Raw genomic sequence first — 17,763 nt, forward strand, 5'->3', positions numbered from 1 at the left:
AACTGGCTATCACATAGAAGACAGAGGGTGGTGGTGGATGGAAAATTTTCAGACTGGAGACCAGTTACCAGGAGTGTACCACAGGGATCAGTGCTGGGTCCTCTGCTATTTGTGATTTTTATCAATGACTTGGAGGAGGGGGCTGAAGGGTGGGTCAGTAAATTTGCTGACGACACCAAGATTGGTGGAGTAGTGGATGAGGTGGAGGGCTGTTGTAGGCTGCAAAGAGAAATTGACAGGATGCAGAGCTGGGCCGAAAAATGGCAGATGGAGTTTAACTCTGATAAGTGCGAGGTGATTAATTTTGGAAGGAAAAATTTGAATGCGGATTACAGGGTCAACGGCAGGGTTCTGAGGAATGTGGAGGAACAGAGAGATCTTGGTGTTCATGTCCACAGATATCTGAAGGTTGCCACTCAAGTGGATAGAGCCGTGAAGAGGGCCTGTAATGTGTTAGCGTTTATTAACAGGGGGCTTGAGTTTAAGAGCCGTGGGGTTATGCTGCAACTGTACATGACCCTGGAGAGACCTCACTTGGAATATTGTGTGCAGTTCTGGTCACCTCACTATACAAAGGATGTGGAAGCATTGAAAAGGGTGCAAAGGAGATTTACCAGGATGCCGCCTGGTTTGGAGGGTAGGTCTTCTGAGGAAAGATTTTGGGAGCTAGGGCTTTTCTCTTTGGAGGAGGATGAGAGGTGACTTAATACAGGAGAGGTTTATAAGATGATGAGTGGACGTTCAGAGACAACTTCCTCAGGTGGATGTAGCTGTTACAAGGGGGCATAACTATAAGGTTCAAGGTGGGAGATATAGGAGGGATGTCCGAGGTAGGTTCTTTACTCAGAGAGTGGTTAGGGTGTGGAATCGACTGCCTGCTGTGATAGTGGAGTCGGACACTTTCGGAACTTTCAAGCGGTTATTGGATAGGCACATGGAGCACACCGCAATGACAGGGAGTGGGATAGCTTGATCTTGGTTTCGGGCAAAGCTCGGCACAACATCGAGGGCCGAAGGGCCTGTTCTATGCTGTACTGTTCAATGTGCACCCTTGGCACTACCCCCTTCAGTGTCCCTTTGGCACTGTCTACTTGGCAGTGCCCCCTGGCACTTCCCCTGGTATTGCCAAGGTGCAATGCCCAGCCTTAGCACTCAATCTCCAGGGCCTCCAGGCGCTGCCATACCCCTGGCGTACTCACCACAGCTGGTTTTCGTTTTTGAAAACCAGCAGTGAATTGCGCAGGTGTGACATCACACCGCCAGGGTGGAGGATCTAGTTTGGCTGGATGCTATGATGTAAAGCCATCGAATGATATTAAAAGATATGTAAATACATGCGAAGTTGGGAAGATCGCAAAGCGAGATCTTGCAGGTGCAAATCCCATTTTGGCCCTCTCGTAAGATTTAGCGGACATAACAGGATTTGCGCCCCTGGTGAACGGAGCCTTAAGACCATCCGACATAGGAGCAGAATTAGGCCATTCGGCCCATCGAGTCTGCTCCGCCATTCAAGCATGGCTGATATGTTTCTCAACCCCATCCTCCTGCCTCCTGTCCATAACCGCTGATCTCCTTATTAATCAAGAACCCAACTATCTCTGTCTTAAAAAAATTCAATGACTTGGCCTTGACAAACCTCTGCGGAAAAAGTTCCGTAGATTCACCACCCTATGGCTGAAGAAATTCCTCTCCTCTCTGTTTTAAAAGAATGTCCCTTCAGTCTGAGGCTGTGCCCTTGGATTCCAGTTTCACCTGCTGGTGGAAGCATCCTCTCCACGTTCACTCCATTTGCCCTCTCAGTAGTTTGTATGTTCCAATGAGACCCCCTCATCCTTCTAAACGCCATCGAGTACAGACCCAAAGCCCTCAACCACTCCTCATATAAGTCCTTCATTCCAGCGATCCTTCTTGTGAACCTCCTCTGGACCCTTTCCAAGGCCAGCCCGTCCTTCCTTGGATATGGGGCGCAAAACTGCTCACAATACTCCAAACGAGGACTGACTCGAGACTGAAACAGACTCAACAATACATCCCTACTCTATAATTCTAGCCCTCTTGACTTGAATGCTGACATTGCATTTGCCTTCCTAACTGCCAACTGTATCTGCATGTTAACCTTAAGAGAATCCTGAATTAGGACTCCTCAGTCACATTGTGCTTCTGATTTCCGAAGCTTTTTCCTTTTAGTTAGAAAGGTCAATGGGCGGGATTCTTCTGCAACTGGCCGGGTGGCCCAACGCCGGTGCCAAGAGCGGCGTGAAACACTCCGGTGTCAGGCCGCCTGGAAGTTGCAGAACCCTCCACACTTCCAGGGGCTAGGTCGGCGCCGGAAGGGTTGACGCCTCGCCAACCGGCGCCAAAGGGCCGCCGTAGGCCGCCGCAAGTTGGCGCATGCGCAGAACTGCCGGCATGTTTCCTGCGCATGTGCAGGGGGTTTATTCCACGCGCCGGCCATGGTGGAGCCCTAAGAGGCTGGCGCGGAAGGAAAGAGTGCCCCCACGGCACAGGCCCGCCCGCAGATCGGTGTGCCCCGATCGCGGGCCAGGCCAGGGGCCGGATCCCCCTGCGCCCACCCCGAGGACTCCGTTAGACGGTTGACAATCCAGGTCCCGCCGTGATGGACCATGTCCATTTCACGCCGGTGGGGCTGGCCAAAAACGGGTGGCCGCTCGGCCCATCGGGGCCCGGAGAATTGCTGGGGGAGCCGTTGCCAACGCCCCCCGACAAGCTAGGGGGAATCCACCCCCCACCCGAAAACCGGCGTTGGAGAATTCAGCAGCCAGTGGTGGGGTGGGATTCACGCCACCTCACGGCGATTCTCCGACCCAGCGGGGGTCGGAGAATCTCGCCCTTTGTCTCTATTCATCTTAGCAAAGTGCACAACCTCACACTTTTTTACATTGTATTCCATCTGCCACTTTTTTGCCCACTCTCCTAGACTGTCCAGGTCCTGCTGCAGCCTCCCTGTTTCCTCATCACAACCTGTCCCTCGACAGATCTTTGTATCATCTGCGATCTTAGCAACAATGCCCTGAGCTCCTTCCAGATCATTAATCTATATTGTGAATTGTTGTGGTCCCAACACTCACCCCTGTGGAACACTACTAGTCAGCAGCTGCCATCCTGCAAAGGACCCATTTATCCCCACTCTCTGCCTTCTACCAGTCAGCCAATCCTTATCCTTAACATCATGGGCTCTGATCTTATTTAACAGTCTCATGTACACCACCATGACAAAGGCCTTCTGAAAATCCAAATAATTTACATCCATTGGTCCTCTTTTGAATAATTTCCTTGTTACCTCCTCGAAGAATTCTAACAGATTTGTCAGGCATGACCTCTCCTTGACGAATATGTGCTGACTCTGTAATTTCCTGTCTCTGCCTCCATCCCTTCTTAAACAGGGGTGTTATATTAGCCATTTTCCAATCCTCTGGGACCCTCCCTGCCTCCAGTGATTCCTGAGAGATCACCACCAATGCCGCCACAATCTCCTCAAATATCTCCTTCAGGACTCTGGGGTGTAGTCCATCCGGTCCGGGTGATTTATCCACCTTCAAACATCTCAGTTTCTCCAGCACCTTCTCCTTAGTGATGGCCACTTCACTCACCTCTGCCCACTGACTCTCTTGAAGTTGTGGTATGCCACTGGTGCCTTCCACCATGAAGACAGATGCAAAGAATCTAATCAGTTCCTCTGCTATTTCTTTATTCCCTGTTACTACTTCTCCAGCCTCATTTTCCAGTGGTCCAATGTCTTATCTTATCTCGCTCTTATCTTTTATATATCTATAGAGACTCTTGCAATTTTCCCTTGTGAGCTATGGTTGCCTTGTCCTCCCCTTAGCATGTTTCCTCCTCCTTGGGATGAGTTTCTGATGAGCCTCCCGAATAACCTCCCAAAACTCCTGCCACTGCTGTTCAACTGACTTCACTTCTCGGTTCCCCTTCCAATCAACCCTGGCCAGCTCCTCCCTCATGTCTTTGTGGTTACCTTTATTCAATTGTAAAACGGTTACATCTGATTCCAGCTTCTCCCTCTCAAACTGCAGAGTAAATTCTATCATATTGTGGCCACTGCCTTCTAAGGGTTCATAGAACATAGAACAGTACAGCACAGTACAGACCCTTCGGCCCACGATGTTGTGCCGGCCATTTATCCTAATCTAAGATCAACCTAACCTACATCCCTTCAATTTACTGCTGTCCACGTGCGTGTCCATGAGTCGCTTAAATGTCCCTAATGACTCTGATTCCACCACCTCTGCTGGCAGTACATTCCACACACCCACCACTCTCTTGACATTTCCCCGATACCTTCCTCCAATCACCTTAAAATTATGTCTGCTTGTTACAGCCATTTCCGCCCTGGGGAAAAGTCTCTGGCTATCTACTCTATCCATGCGACTCATCAACATGTACACCTCTATCAAGTCACCCCTCTTCCTTCTTCGCTCCAGTGAGAACAGCCCTAGCTCCCTCAATCTTTCTTCATCAGACATGCCCTCCAGTCCAGGCAGCATCCTGGTAAATCTCCTCTGCACCCTCTCGAAAGCATCCACATCCTTCCTCTAATGAGGCGACCAGAACTAGACGCAATATTCCAAGTGTGGTCTAACCAGTGTTTTATAGACCTGCAGCAAAACCTCATGGCTCTTAAACTTAATCCCCCTGTTAATAAAAGCCAACACACCATACGTCTTCTTAACAACCCTATCAACCTGGGTGGCAGCTTTGAGGGATCTATGTACATAGGCCCCAAGATCGCTCTGTTCCTCCATACTTCCAAGAACCCTGCCTTGAACCCTGAATTCAGCATTCAAATTCGACCTTCCAAAATGAATCACTTCACATTTATCCAGGTTGAACTCCATCTGCCACTTCTCAGCCCAGCTCTGTATCCTGTCAATGTCCTGTTGTAACCTGCAACAGCCCTCGACACTATCTACAACTCCACCAACTTTCGTGTCATCGGCAAACTTACTAATCCACCCTTCCACTTCCTCATCCAAGGCGTTTACAAAAACCACAAAGAGCAGACGTCCCTGAACAGATCTCTGCGGGATACCACTGGTCACCGACCTCCAGGCGGAATACTTTCCATCTATTACCACTCATTGCCTTCCTTCAGCCAGCCAATTCTGTATCCAGACAGCCAAATTTCCCTGTGTCCCATGCCCCCTAACTTTCTGAATGAGCCTACCATGGGGAACCTTATCAAATGCCTTACTGGAATCCATATACACCACATCCACTGCCTGACCTTCATCAATATGTCTTGTCACATCCTCAAAGAATTCAATGAGGCTTGTGAGACATGACCTACCCCTCACAAAGCCATGATGGCTACCTTTAATCAAACTATGTTTTTCTAAATAATGATAAATCCTATCTCTCAAAATCCTTTCCAATATTTTGCTCACCACAGACGTAAGACTGACTGGTCTGTAATTCCCAGGGATTTCCCTATTCCCTTTCTTGAACAGGGGAACAACATTTGCCTCCCTCCAATCATCCGGTACTACTCCAGTGGAGAGTGAGGACGCAAAGATCATTGCCAACGGCACAGCAATCTCCTCGCTCGCTTCCCGCAATAACCTTGGGTATATCACGTCAGGCCCAGGGGATTTATCTATCTGATACGTTTCAACATTTTCAGCACATTCTCCTTCTTAACATCAACCTGTTTGAGACTATTAACTTGGTTCACACTGTTCTCCTGAGCAACAAAATTCCTCTCTCTGGTGAATACTGAAACAAAATATTCATTTAGGGGCTCCCTTATCTCCTCAGACTCTCGGCACAAGATCCCTTCACTATCCCTGATCAGCCCTACTCTCACTCTGATAATCCTCTTATTTCTCACATAAGTGTAGAACACTTTGGGGTTTTCCCGAATCCTTCCCACCAGGATTTTTCCATTCCCCCTTCTAGCTCTCCTAAGTCCATTTTTGAGTTCCTTCCTGTCTACCTTGTAACTCTCCAGAGTCGTGCCAGATCCCTGCTTCCTCAACCTTACGTAAGCTTCCTTCTTCCTCTTGACTAGAAGCTCCACTTCTCTTGTCATCCAAGGCTCCTTCACCTTACCATTCCTTCCTTGTCTCAGTGGGACTAAACTATCCAGCACTTTCAGCAAGTGCTCCTTAAACAACTCCCACATTACTGTTGTGCATTTCCCCAATAACAACTGTTCCCACTTTGTGCTCCTCAGCTCCTGTCTATAGCAGTATAATTTCCCCTCCCCCAATTCTGTTTATTCCTATCCCTCTCCATGACAATGGCAAAGGTCAAGGAGTTGTGGTCACTGTCACCGAAATGCTCTCCCACTGAGACATCTGACACTTGGCCATGTTTATTGCCAAGCACCAAATCCAATTTGGCCTCCCCACTAGTAGGCCTATCTACATATTGAGTCAGGAATCCTTCCTGTACACACCTGACAAAATCTGCTCCATCCAAACCATTTGCAGTGAGGAGGTTCCGGTCAATATTAGGGAAGTGGAAGTCACCCATGACAACAACTTTGTTACTTCTGCACCTTTCCAAGATCTGCCGCCCAATCTGTTCCTTCACTTTAAATTCCCTAATCTAGTCTGCCTCATTACACATCACCAAATCCAGAATTGCCTGTTCCCTCATAGGCTCTACCACAAGCTGCTCCGAAAAAAACATCTCATAGATATTCCACAAATTCCCTTTCTTGGGATCTGCTACCAACCAGATTTTCCCATTACACCTGCATACTGAAGTCCCCCATGATTATTGTAACATTACCTTTCTTATACTCCTTTTCTATCTCCTATTTCCTACCCCACATCCTGACTACTGCTAGGGGGCCTGTACATAACTCCCATCAGAGTCTTTTTCTATTTGTGATTCACCAACTCCACCTACACAGATTTTACATCTTCCGACCCTCTGCTCCTTGCTATCGATTTAAGTTAATTTCTTGCTAACAATGCAACCCTGCCCCCTTTACCCATTAGTCTGTCCTTTCAATAGGACACATATCCTTGGATATTTAGATCCCAGCCCTGATAGGTACAAATATGTAGACAGATTATAGAATAACGGAGGAGCAATAGGGTGGTTGTGATAGGAGATTTTAACTTCCCCAACATTGAATGGAACTCATGTAGTGTTGGAGATGTAGATGGAGCAGAATTTGTAAGGAGGTTTTTAGAGCAGTATGTAAGTAGTCCAACTCGGGAAGGGGCCATACTGCAACTGGTATTAGGGAATGATCCCGGCCAGGTGGTTGAAGTTTCAGTCGGTGATTACTTTGGGAATAGCGATCACAATTCCGTAAGTTTTAGAATACTCATGGACAAAGACGAGAGTGGTCCTAAAGGAAGAGTGCTAAATTGGGGAAAGGCCAAGTATAACAAAATTCGGCAGGAGCTAGGGAATGTGGATTGGGGGCAGCTGTTTAAGGGTAAATTCACATTTGAAATGTGGGAGTCTTTTAAGGAAAGGTTGTTTAGAGTGCAGGACAGATATGTCGCTGTGAAAATGAGAGATAGAAATTGCAAGATTAGGGAACCATGGATGACAGGTGGAATTGTGAGACTAGCTAAGATAAAAAAGGAAGCATACATAAGATCGAGGCGACTCAAAACTGATGAAGCTTTGGAGGAATATCGGGAAAGTAGGACAAATCTCAAATGCGCAATAAAGAGGGCTAAAAGGGGTCATGAAATATCTTTGGCTAACAGGGTTAAGGAAAATCCCAAAGCCTTTTATTCGTATATAAGGAGCAAGAGGGTAACTAGAGAAAGGATTGGCCCACTCAAAGACAAAAGAGGGAATTTATGCGTGGACTCAGAGGAAATGGGTGATATTCTTAATGAATACTTTGCATCGGTATTCACCAAGGAGAGGGACATGACGGATGTTGAGTCTAGGGATGGATGTTTAAATACTCTAGGTCATATCGGCATAAGGAAGGGGGAGGTTTTGGGTATTCTAAACGGCATTAAGGTGGACAATTCCCAGGACCAGATGGGATCTATCCCAGGTTACTGAGGGAAATGAGGGACGAAATAGCTGGGGCCTTAACAGATATCTTTGCAGCCTCCTTGAGCACGTGTGAGGTCCCGGAGGACTGGAGAATTGCTAATGTTGTCCCTTTGTTTAAGAATGGTAGCAGGGATAATCCAGGAATTATAGAGCTGTGAGTTTGACGTCAGTGGTAGGCACATTGTTGGAGAAGACACTGAGGGATAGGATCTATTCACATTTGGAAGAAAATAGACTTATCAGTGATAGGCAGCATGGAGAGGGAAGCTGCTCTCTCACTGAAACAATCAGCCGGCCGCTGAAATTGACACTGCCGGCTGCTCTCTCCCTCCAATCCAACTTTTAAGTTGCTAAAAATACAGCAGTGCTTGTTTTAATTAGATCCACGATGGGGGTTTTAAATTTATTTAAAAATCTATGCATGCGCTTCCCATTGTGAGTCTACGGGGGTCTGACCTCTCCCCCCGCCCCCCGTAGACTCACAATGGGAAGCGCATGCATAGATTTTAAAATAAATTTAAAACCCCACATCGTGGATATCCGCGGCTCGGATGCAACGCGGGTGGCTGTCTTGGACCCCAGCACCCGCGTTATAAAGGGGGACTACTGTAGTGTTCTACAGGAATCTGTGCTCGGACCACTGTTGTTTGTGATATACATAAATGATCTGGACGAAGGTATAGGTAGTCTGATGAGCAAGTTTGCAGATGATACTAAGATTGGTGGAGTTGCAGATAGCGAGGAGGACTGTCAGAGAATACAGCAAAATATAGATAGATTGGAGAGTTGAGCAGAGAAATGGCAGATGGAGTTCAATCCAGGCAAATGCGAGGTGATGCATTTTGGAAGATCTAATTCAAGAGCAGACTATATCGTCAATGGAAGTGTCCTGGGGAAAACTGATGTACAGAGAGATCTGGGAGTTCAGGTCCATTGTACCCTGAAGGTGACAACGCAGGTCGATAGAGTGGTCAAGAAGGCATACAGCATGCTTGCCTTCATCGGACGGGGTATTGAGTACAAGAGTCGGCAGGTCATGTTACAGTTGTATAGGACTTTGGTTAGGCCACATTTGGAATACTGCGTGCAGTTCTGGTCGCCACATTACCAGAAGGATGTGGATGCTTTAGAGAGGGTGCGGAGGAGGTTCACCAGAATATTGCCCGGTATGGAGGGTGCTAGCTATGAAGAAAGGTTGAGTAGATTAGGATTGTTTTCGTTGGAAAGACGGAGGTTGAGGGGTGACATGATTGAGGTCTACAAAATTATGAGAGGTATGGACAGGGTGGATAGCAACAAGCTTTTTCCAAGAGTGGGGGTGTCAATTACAAGGGGTCACGATTTTAAGGTGAGAGGGGGAAAGTTTAAGGGAGATGTGCGTGGAAAGTTTTTTACGCAGAGGTTTAGATAAAGGATCTGGTTCGGTGCAGGCTGGGAGGGCCGAAGGGCCTGTTCCTGTGCTGTAATTTTCTTGGTTCTTTGATCCCCTGCAGCCATGTCTCTATGATGCCCACAATATTGTACCCGCCAATTTCAATGTGCACAACAAGCTCATTTACCTTGTTTCATACACTGCGCGCATTTAGGTACAACATCCTCAGTCCTGCGTTGACATAGTCCCCCGTTCTCATAGTTGTCCCCTTTTTTGCTGTGCCCAAAGTTAGATTCCTGCCGCTTTCTATCCTCTCTGTTCTATTACCTGTTCTGGAACCTTTTCTAACCTCTCATGAGCCCTTGGCCCCTTTAACTCATTTAAAGTCCTCATCATTAACCTGAACTCTCACTTTCTCCTTGAACAGGTATTGAAATTGACTCATGAGGATGCTGATCACACTTGCTCAACTTACTTTTATCAGGAATCCCAGAAATCAGATTCAAAATTTGAGCGCTGGATTAAAAAGTCATTGTTGCTGCGTTTCTCGCATGCTTCTGGACCCAACCCACCACCCAGCGCATTGTCAAGCTAAAACGACCACATATGTGAATAGTAAGGACTCCTAAATCTGGCTAAGGAACAGCCATTGTTTGCCCTGTACTCAGGTTTCAAATCCCATGTAGACAGTGTCATGTAGTCTTAGCTTTCTAATAACAAGTCACAGCACACATCCCAAAGAGACAACTGTAACAAATAGGCAGCACTGTTTGTTTGCCACAGACTTCAAACCCTGCGCCTTTCCTTACTCCGGGAAGTTGTAAATTGTTGATAATTTAATATATTTGTTTTACATTCTGTGACATAGAGCATGCTACATCATAGTGATGTACATAGTTCATGTATCATTCTGGGAATAAGGGTACTGTGAAATCATACTAACAGTGAAATTCTGAATTATTCAATTTTTTAAAGTCTTTGAGATCAATTTTTACAGAATTAACTTTTATTTTTTGCAACATATGTGTTATCGCCAAATTTAAAATAATTGCAATTCAATGAACAAACAAATGTGTATACACAGAGACTGCACATTCTCACCGTGTTTGCTTGGGTTTCCTCCGGGTGCTCCGGTTTCCTCCCACAAGTCCCAAAAGATGTGGGGCGCGATTCTCCGCTCCCCACGCCAGGTGGGAGAATCGCGGGAGGGCTGGGCGACTAATTTCATGCCCCCCCTGGTGCCCCTCGCGATTCTCCCACCTCCCGCTTGGAAGAATCGGCGCTCGCCATTTTTCATGGCGACCGGCGATTCTCCGATCCGGATGGGCTGTGCTCGGGAGGGGACCGGCCCGCGATCGGTGCCCACCGATCGTCGGGCCGGCGTCTCAAAGCGACGCACTCTTTCCCCTCCACTGCCCCGCAAGATCAAGCCGCCACGTCTTGCGGGGCAGCGGAGGGGAAGACAGCCACCGCGCATGCGCGGGTTTCAGCCGTCGTGACATCAGCTGCACATGCGCGGGTTGAAGCCGGCTAACCTGCGCATGCGCGGCTGACGTCACTTAAGCGCGCGTGCCGCGTCATTCTCGGCGCGCCGCCTTGACGCTAGTGTCAAGGCCCGGCCACTGAGAATAACGGAGCGCCGCTCCTAGCCCCCCGGGTGGGAGTGAATACGGTAAGAGGAGCGGCCTCCAAGGCCGTCATGAAACTCGGCCGAGTTCACGACAGCCTTCCCGATTTTTCCCGGAAGCGGAGAATTCCGCCCGTGCTGTTAGGTAATTTGGACATTCTGAAATCTCCCTCAGGCACCGGAATGTGGCAGCTAGGGGCTTTTCACAGTAACATCATTGCATTGTTAATGTAAGCCTACTTGTGACAATAAAGATTATTATTATTACCAGATTGCTTCGAGTAAGTATTTTTCATAATTTTAAATCCAGTGCATTGCAGACAAAACAAGACACTAAAATAGTGCAATAATACTAACAGTTCACATGTTCCATTGGCCCACAGATATTAAGAGGGTATTACCATTATCTACATGTGAATTAGAGTTTCTTGAAGGCTGATCTATTTAAATTACTTGAGATGTTCGACTGGTTTTACTAAATGAATCACATATGTGTGCGACTTGTTTGAAAAAAAAAAATTGTTGATGAATCAAATCCTGTTTAGCAGTCGAATTATCTGCACAGTGACTGAACATGACAAACAACTGCAATTGTAAAATTCCAGATCCTATTGCTATGCTGATCGAAAGGTAACACAAAATTATCCTAGGGCAGCATTCTGTCATTACTCCATTATTGTTTCATAGCTGTTGAATTATTAAACCGTGCCTTCTCTGATGATTTAACACAGGCAAGAAATCCCTCTGAAGCCTCTGCGTAATTATTGACTGACATGTACCTGTGGGTCGAAAAGGAAGAAAGGATGTCCATTTTGTATCTGCAGCACAACATACTCTTCCTGATTTCCCACAGACACAGCAAAGAGAATCAGCCCATCAGGTTGGCTGGTCTTGAAGCTGAGTTTTATACCTATGGTAGAGAAAAATCATTAGTATTACTTTCTTTTATTCTATCAGGAAAGGCAATTAGCAAAAGCCAGCAAAGTAGCATAAATACCAAACAGGTCTAAAGAAGTTGTATAAGGTTAATTAGTAGGAACGTAACAATTAACAACTTAATCGATGTGTAATCAATTCCACCAATATTTTGGTGACTTTTACCCTGATTTGCAAATACAAATGGTTTCACTACCCCATATATTTTTGTAACCTGTATCACTATTTTAATATATGCTCCTTGTTTGGTCACATAATGCCCTAATCAATCCAACTTCTATTGTCTGTGTTCATATTATCTGTAAGGACTTTTGCAAGACATATCCTTGTGCAATATATTTTTATTGCATAGCTTCTTTTGCTATGTGTCTTACATTTTATATTTTATACATGGTATTTATTGTGTCATTTGGAAAATACATCATTTTTCCTACATAAGGTATTGCTATAGAGCACATTTTGAGGAAGCTAAACAATCTGACAACTTTCGTAACCCATTGCTGAGTGATTAGGTCCCCCCCATAATCATGGAATCACTACAGTGCAGGAGGAGGCCACCCGGTCATCGAGTCTATACAGACCGTCCGAAAGAGCCCTCATACTCCACCCTATCCCCATAACCCAGTAACCCCACCTAATGTTTTGGACACTAAGGGACAATTTAACATGGCCAATCCACCTAACCTGCACATCTTTTAACAGTGGGAAGAAACTGGAGCACGTGGAGGAAACCCACGCAGACACAGGGAGAAGGTACAAACATGTCCACACACAGTGACCCAAGGGTGAAATTGAACCCAGGCCCCTGGCACTGTGAGGCTGCAGTGCTAAACACTGTGCCACTGCGTTGCCATGCGAGTCACCATGGTTCCACTGTATTTCTATAGTACCCCCATCTATGTCCATTTAAAACTACTTTCCTCCTGCCATATTTTCATACTATGTGTGGAGAATGTTTCAGAACAATCCATTGACTTAGGCAGTACAAGTTTACACAAGGTGGATTTTAGGAATTTATGTTGAGAAGTCATACCACATGATATAGTTCCCAAGATTTTGTGATGTTAAGCCTATGAATTTCAATATTTTCCATTGCTCAAGCAAAAGGTCACTGCTGCAGTATTGTTAGGATGTAACCACATTTTTAGCTATTTGCAGAATTTTAGCACTAATAATTTAGTTGTGCCAATATAGCCCTTCGATAGAAATAGCATTATTGATGAAATCAACAACTCACTAAGTCTTGGCAACCTGCCACTGTCGTCCTGGAATCAAATTATGGATCTGTGTCAAGCAACTCTTTACTTGTACGGTTGGAATAATTAATTGGATAAAGGAATAAGGAATTTTGCAAATTTGCAAAGTTTTCAAGTTTGCAAATTATATTAAATTTGCTGGGCCCAATAAATGGTGTGAATTGGAACAAAAAGTTAAAAAGGACATATACTGGCCACGTGAGTAGGCCAGAAGGTGAGGTCATCCATTTTGGATTTGAGAAAAACAAGTCAGAATATCATCATAAGGGTGAAAAATCAGTCGCTGTGAAGGACAAAAGGCTCATCGGCACAAATCAAATAAAACTAATGCACAGGTACAAAAGTAATCGAGAAAGGTGAACGGCATTTATCACAAGGATGTTGAAATACCAAAGTAAGGACATGATGTTTCAGATGTGTTATAACCCCCACGAAAACCATTCGGAAACATCATTGATCTTCCTGTGGAACTCGTGGGACATAAGCTCCCTAGGTAGGGGGTGGAGGCTAACCTGGGGCTTGTTAGGAGAAAAGCAGGCCAAACCCAGGGCCTGACAGAACAAACCTTCCCAGCTAGCATTGCATTGGGAGTGAGATGCTGCATTAAGCAAACTTATATACAACAGAGAACATACAGTTCAGAAAGAGGCCATTTGGCCCATCGAGTCTGCACCGACCCACTTAAGCCTTCACCTCTACCCTATCCCCGTAACCCAATAACCCTTCCTAACCTTTTTGGTCACTAAGGGCAATTTATCATGGCCAATCCACCTAACCTGCATGTCTTTGGACTGTGGGAGGAAACCGGAGCACCCGGAGGAAACCCACGCAGACACGGGGAGAACGTGCAGACTCCACACAGACAGTGAGCCAGCAGGGAATCGAACCTGGGACCCTGGTGATATGAAGCCACAGTGCTAGTCACTTGTGCTACCGTGCTGCCCCTAAATGTAAATCTGTAAATAAATTCACCTTCGTTAACAACTCCTTCCTTATGAGTTATTATAAGTTATACAGAGGTCTGATCAAATGCCACCTGGAGTACTTCATTCAGTTTCAGCTGCTTATTAGGACAGGTTGCATACACTTGGCTTGTATTTGCTTGAATTTAGGAGGATAACGGTGATCTTATTAAGTTATTTAAAATGATAAAGGAACTTGATAGAGTAGACACAGGTAAATCAGTTTTACTATTGGGGGCATTTGAGATAAAGGCGGTATATTCTTAAAACTAAAGTTAGATGCTATATATTCATGTTTGCTCCCAGTTGGAACAGGGTCACTGTAAGAGTTCAATCATGTGATGTACTGCCATACTGATGGACATACCAACAATAATAATCTTTATTAGTGTCACAAGTAGGCTGACATTAACACTGCAGTGAATGTACTGTGAAAATCCCCTAGAGCACTCAAGTACCTGTTCAGGTACACAGAGGGAAAATTCAAAATGTCCAATTCACCTAATAAGCACTTCTTTCGGGACTTGTGGGAGGAAACTGTTTTTCATCATGCATAGACAGGTCAGGAAGAGACTCTGTTTTTTTCTTCACCTTAGTATCTGTATTAACTTAACTATGGCTAGCAAAAGCACTGCACTGATGACTTCATGAATTGAAGCCCACCCCCTACTCCTTTCTCCCAACAAACACACAAACAAGTATTTAGAACACACCTGTCTCATGAGGATGCCATGATGTAGTTGTTAGATATATGGATTATTGTAATTAGAACATAGAACATACATTGCAGAAGGAGGCCATTTGGCCTATCAACTCTGCACCGACCCACTTAAACCCTCACTTCCACCCTATCCCCATAACCCAATAACCCCTCCTAGCCTTTTTGGTTACTAAGGGCAATTTATGATGGCCAATCCACCTAACCTGCATGTCTTTGGACTGTGGGAGGAAACCGGAGCACCCGGAGGAAACCCACACAGACACAGGGAGAACGTGCAGACTCCGCACAGTGACCCAAGTTGGGAATCGAACCCAGAACCCTGGCACTGTGAAGCAACAGTGCTAACCACAGTGCTACTAGTCAGTCTGTTTTTTACAGCCTATTGAGTAAAACACCTTTCAAATAAAGCTCTTCTTTATTTGGTAGCTTTGCGGTCTGCAAGCCTCGCCTTTTAAAGTACCTCAAAAGAAAACTGGCAGCAAAGAGATTGGGACCACATTTTCAAACTCAAGAGAAAAAAAAAAATGGAAAAATCATGATATTATGCGCAGATGTCCAAAAAGAATTACGAAGGTAAAAACATCACAACACCAAAGCTGCCAACAGAAAAGTGCCGAATAATAACAGCAGCGAAGGACACAAAATTTAAAACACAGATTGTGGAGAAAACAGCATCAAAAGAAGTTTGCCACGTTCTCTGCCTGGAAAGGTCTGGAACAGTGCTCTCTACTGTGGATTGCAAGTAAAGTAACAAATACCGTGCAACAATTGAAATAAGGGGCGGGATTCTCTGTTGGCTCATGGCAAAATCGCAGCAGGCGTCAATTTGACGCCAAATCACAATTCTCCGTCAGCTCAACAGCTGTATCAATGCATTAAGGAATGCACATACAGTAAACACCGTTTGAACATCATTAGCAGGTCTGAACCGGCATTCTCCGGGGTTTCCGCGATTCTCCGTCTCCGATGGGCCGAGTTCCTATTGGCGCAGTTCACTTGTGTTTTTAAAAATCGTGAAACTGGCGTAGTGGCTGATGAGGGACAGAGAGGAGGTGTGGCACAGACAGGCACAACTGTGGGCTGCCGGGCCGGACACTCGCCCGGGCTGGCTGGATTGGGGGTGGGGTGGGCCTTGCCAGGGCAAGGGGAGGAGGGAATAATGTGGAACAGGCCGAGTAGCTGGGGTGACCCTCCCCGACCCCCCCCCCCCAAAGGACTGGGGCGGTGTCCAATCACGGACCGCCATTGCCGTGGCCCTGCAAGGCAACCATCTTGCTGCGGACCCCACTGACCACCCACCTTGGCCCGTGGTTCTGCAGTGACACCAGCTGTATGGGTGCCCATACCCCCCACACCCCACCCTCAGACATAACCCCCAACAACCCGGCCGCCACCTACTAGCAGCCCACCCAAGACATCGCCCACTGTAGCACATTCGGGGGCGCCTTGCAGTGGTTGCGGCGTATACCGGTGGCAAGGGCAGTGCCAACCGATTGTACCCCTGGCATCAGGAACTGTGCCAGTACCAGAGGCCTCCATGGTGCGGCCACTGATAATCCAGGGTGCAGGGATGGGAGGGGTGAACATGCGGGGGCAGAGCACGCACTCCCAATCGGGGCCATCATGCAGCCCATTGGACTTGGTTGGGCACGGGGTATACACCACGCTAACATGTCGGCCTTTCACCCTCTGCAGACAATAGATATTGGAGTGCAACCAGCAATGGTGGCCAGTGTCCCACAACTGCCAGGAGAGGGCCCAGACTGGCGGTGGGATGACAAACATAAGAATCCTCACCTTCTTCAGGGAGTGTGCCCTTTAGGTGACTGTGGTCGCCAAGGACAGGACGGTCACTCATGCAGAGGTTGGCGGATGCCACAGAGGTGAGGAACCACTGGTCCCCACCTGGAAGACCTATCAACGTGAGTTGTTATTGCCTTAAAGACTGACCCATCCCTCTCACTGACCACATGTCCGTTCTCCTGCAGTTCCTCCAGCCGACGCGCCGGCCCATCCCTGGTGGCTCCTTCTCCAGCCTCCAAGGAGAACAGAGTGGTTCTCTGAGGTTGCCACCATAAAAGTCGTGGCACAGCTATCATCTCTACCCTTCACCAGCACAAATACATGCACCTCGGTGGGAAATGTTAGTGGACAGGCTTCTGGGGGCACAATCTGGTGAGCACCACACAGCTGCTGATATACATCAGGTGGTGGCAGGAACGCCCAGGCGAGACAGCAGTTGGAGGTCTGTTGATCCCAGGACCCAGCTGGCTCCCAGCCTGATGCTGAGCCTGTGGAAGAGGTCATCCTGGAGCTGATGGATCGTTAGGATGCGGCCAATGACGTTCAGAGGGAGATGTCAGCGTCCACTCCAGCAGGTCCAGAACCGATTGGAGGAGTCCCAGAAGCTACGGGTGCAGGAGATGACACCGGCAATGTGTGGCATGAAAGCCAATACTGCTAGGTGGTGACCGCAGTGGAGAGCCTAGTGCACAATGTTGGCACCATTGGTGAAGGTGTCTAAGGCATCGTGCAGTTTGGTGATGGCCATGGCTGTAGGTCTAGGCAGATGTCAACTCACTGGGGGATGTCACCCAGTAGCTGGTTGAACTTGACAAGGTTCTGCGGAAACATGTCCTGCTCTCAGCTGGGAATGGCCTAGATGCTGCGGAGCTTGTTCCGGTCGCTTTTGGGCATTGTCGAGGCACTGCAGGAGATTATCCCAGTCACTAAGGAGCATCGCTGAGGGTGTCGACACGATGGTGCACACCATGTGGAACCGGCAAGTTTGGCAGAGCCAGATAATGCAGTGGCAGCTTTGGCTTGAACCAGCTGACCCCCATCCAATGATGAACCCCAGGCTTGGCCAC

General features: G+C 47.0%; 1 protein-coding gene across 7 annotated transcripts in view; it reads right to left on the bottom strand.

The window, feature by feature from the left end:
• Positions 1-17,763, bottom strand: part of ush2a (Usher syndrome 2A (autosomal recessive, mild)) — a 1,354,742-nt gene that overhangs the window by 933,181 nt on the left and 403,798 nt on the right. For all 7 annotated transcript variants that reach the window (XR_005462328.1, XM_038811752.1, XM_038811743.1 and 4 more), the window contains exon 22: positions 11,798-11,928. Coding sequence is in view for 6 of the 7 variants with exons in the window: in XM_038811752.1 (XP_038667680.1) it covers positions 11,798-11,928 (131 nt within the window). In the remaining variant the exon portion in view is untranslated. The remainder of the gene's footprint in view (positions 1-11,797; positions 11,929-17,763) is intronic.

Source organism: Scyliorhinus canicula, chromosome 1 (genome assembly GCF_902713615.1).
Source record: "Scyliorhinus canicula chromosome 1, sScyCan1.1, whole genome shotgun sequence".
Taxonomy (NCBI): domain Eukaryota; kingdom Metazoa; phylum Chordata; class Chondrichthyes; order Carcharhiniformes; family Scyliorhinidae; genus Scyliorhinus; species Scyliorhinus canicula.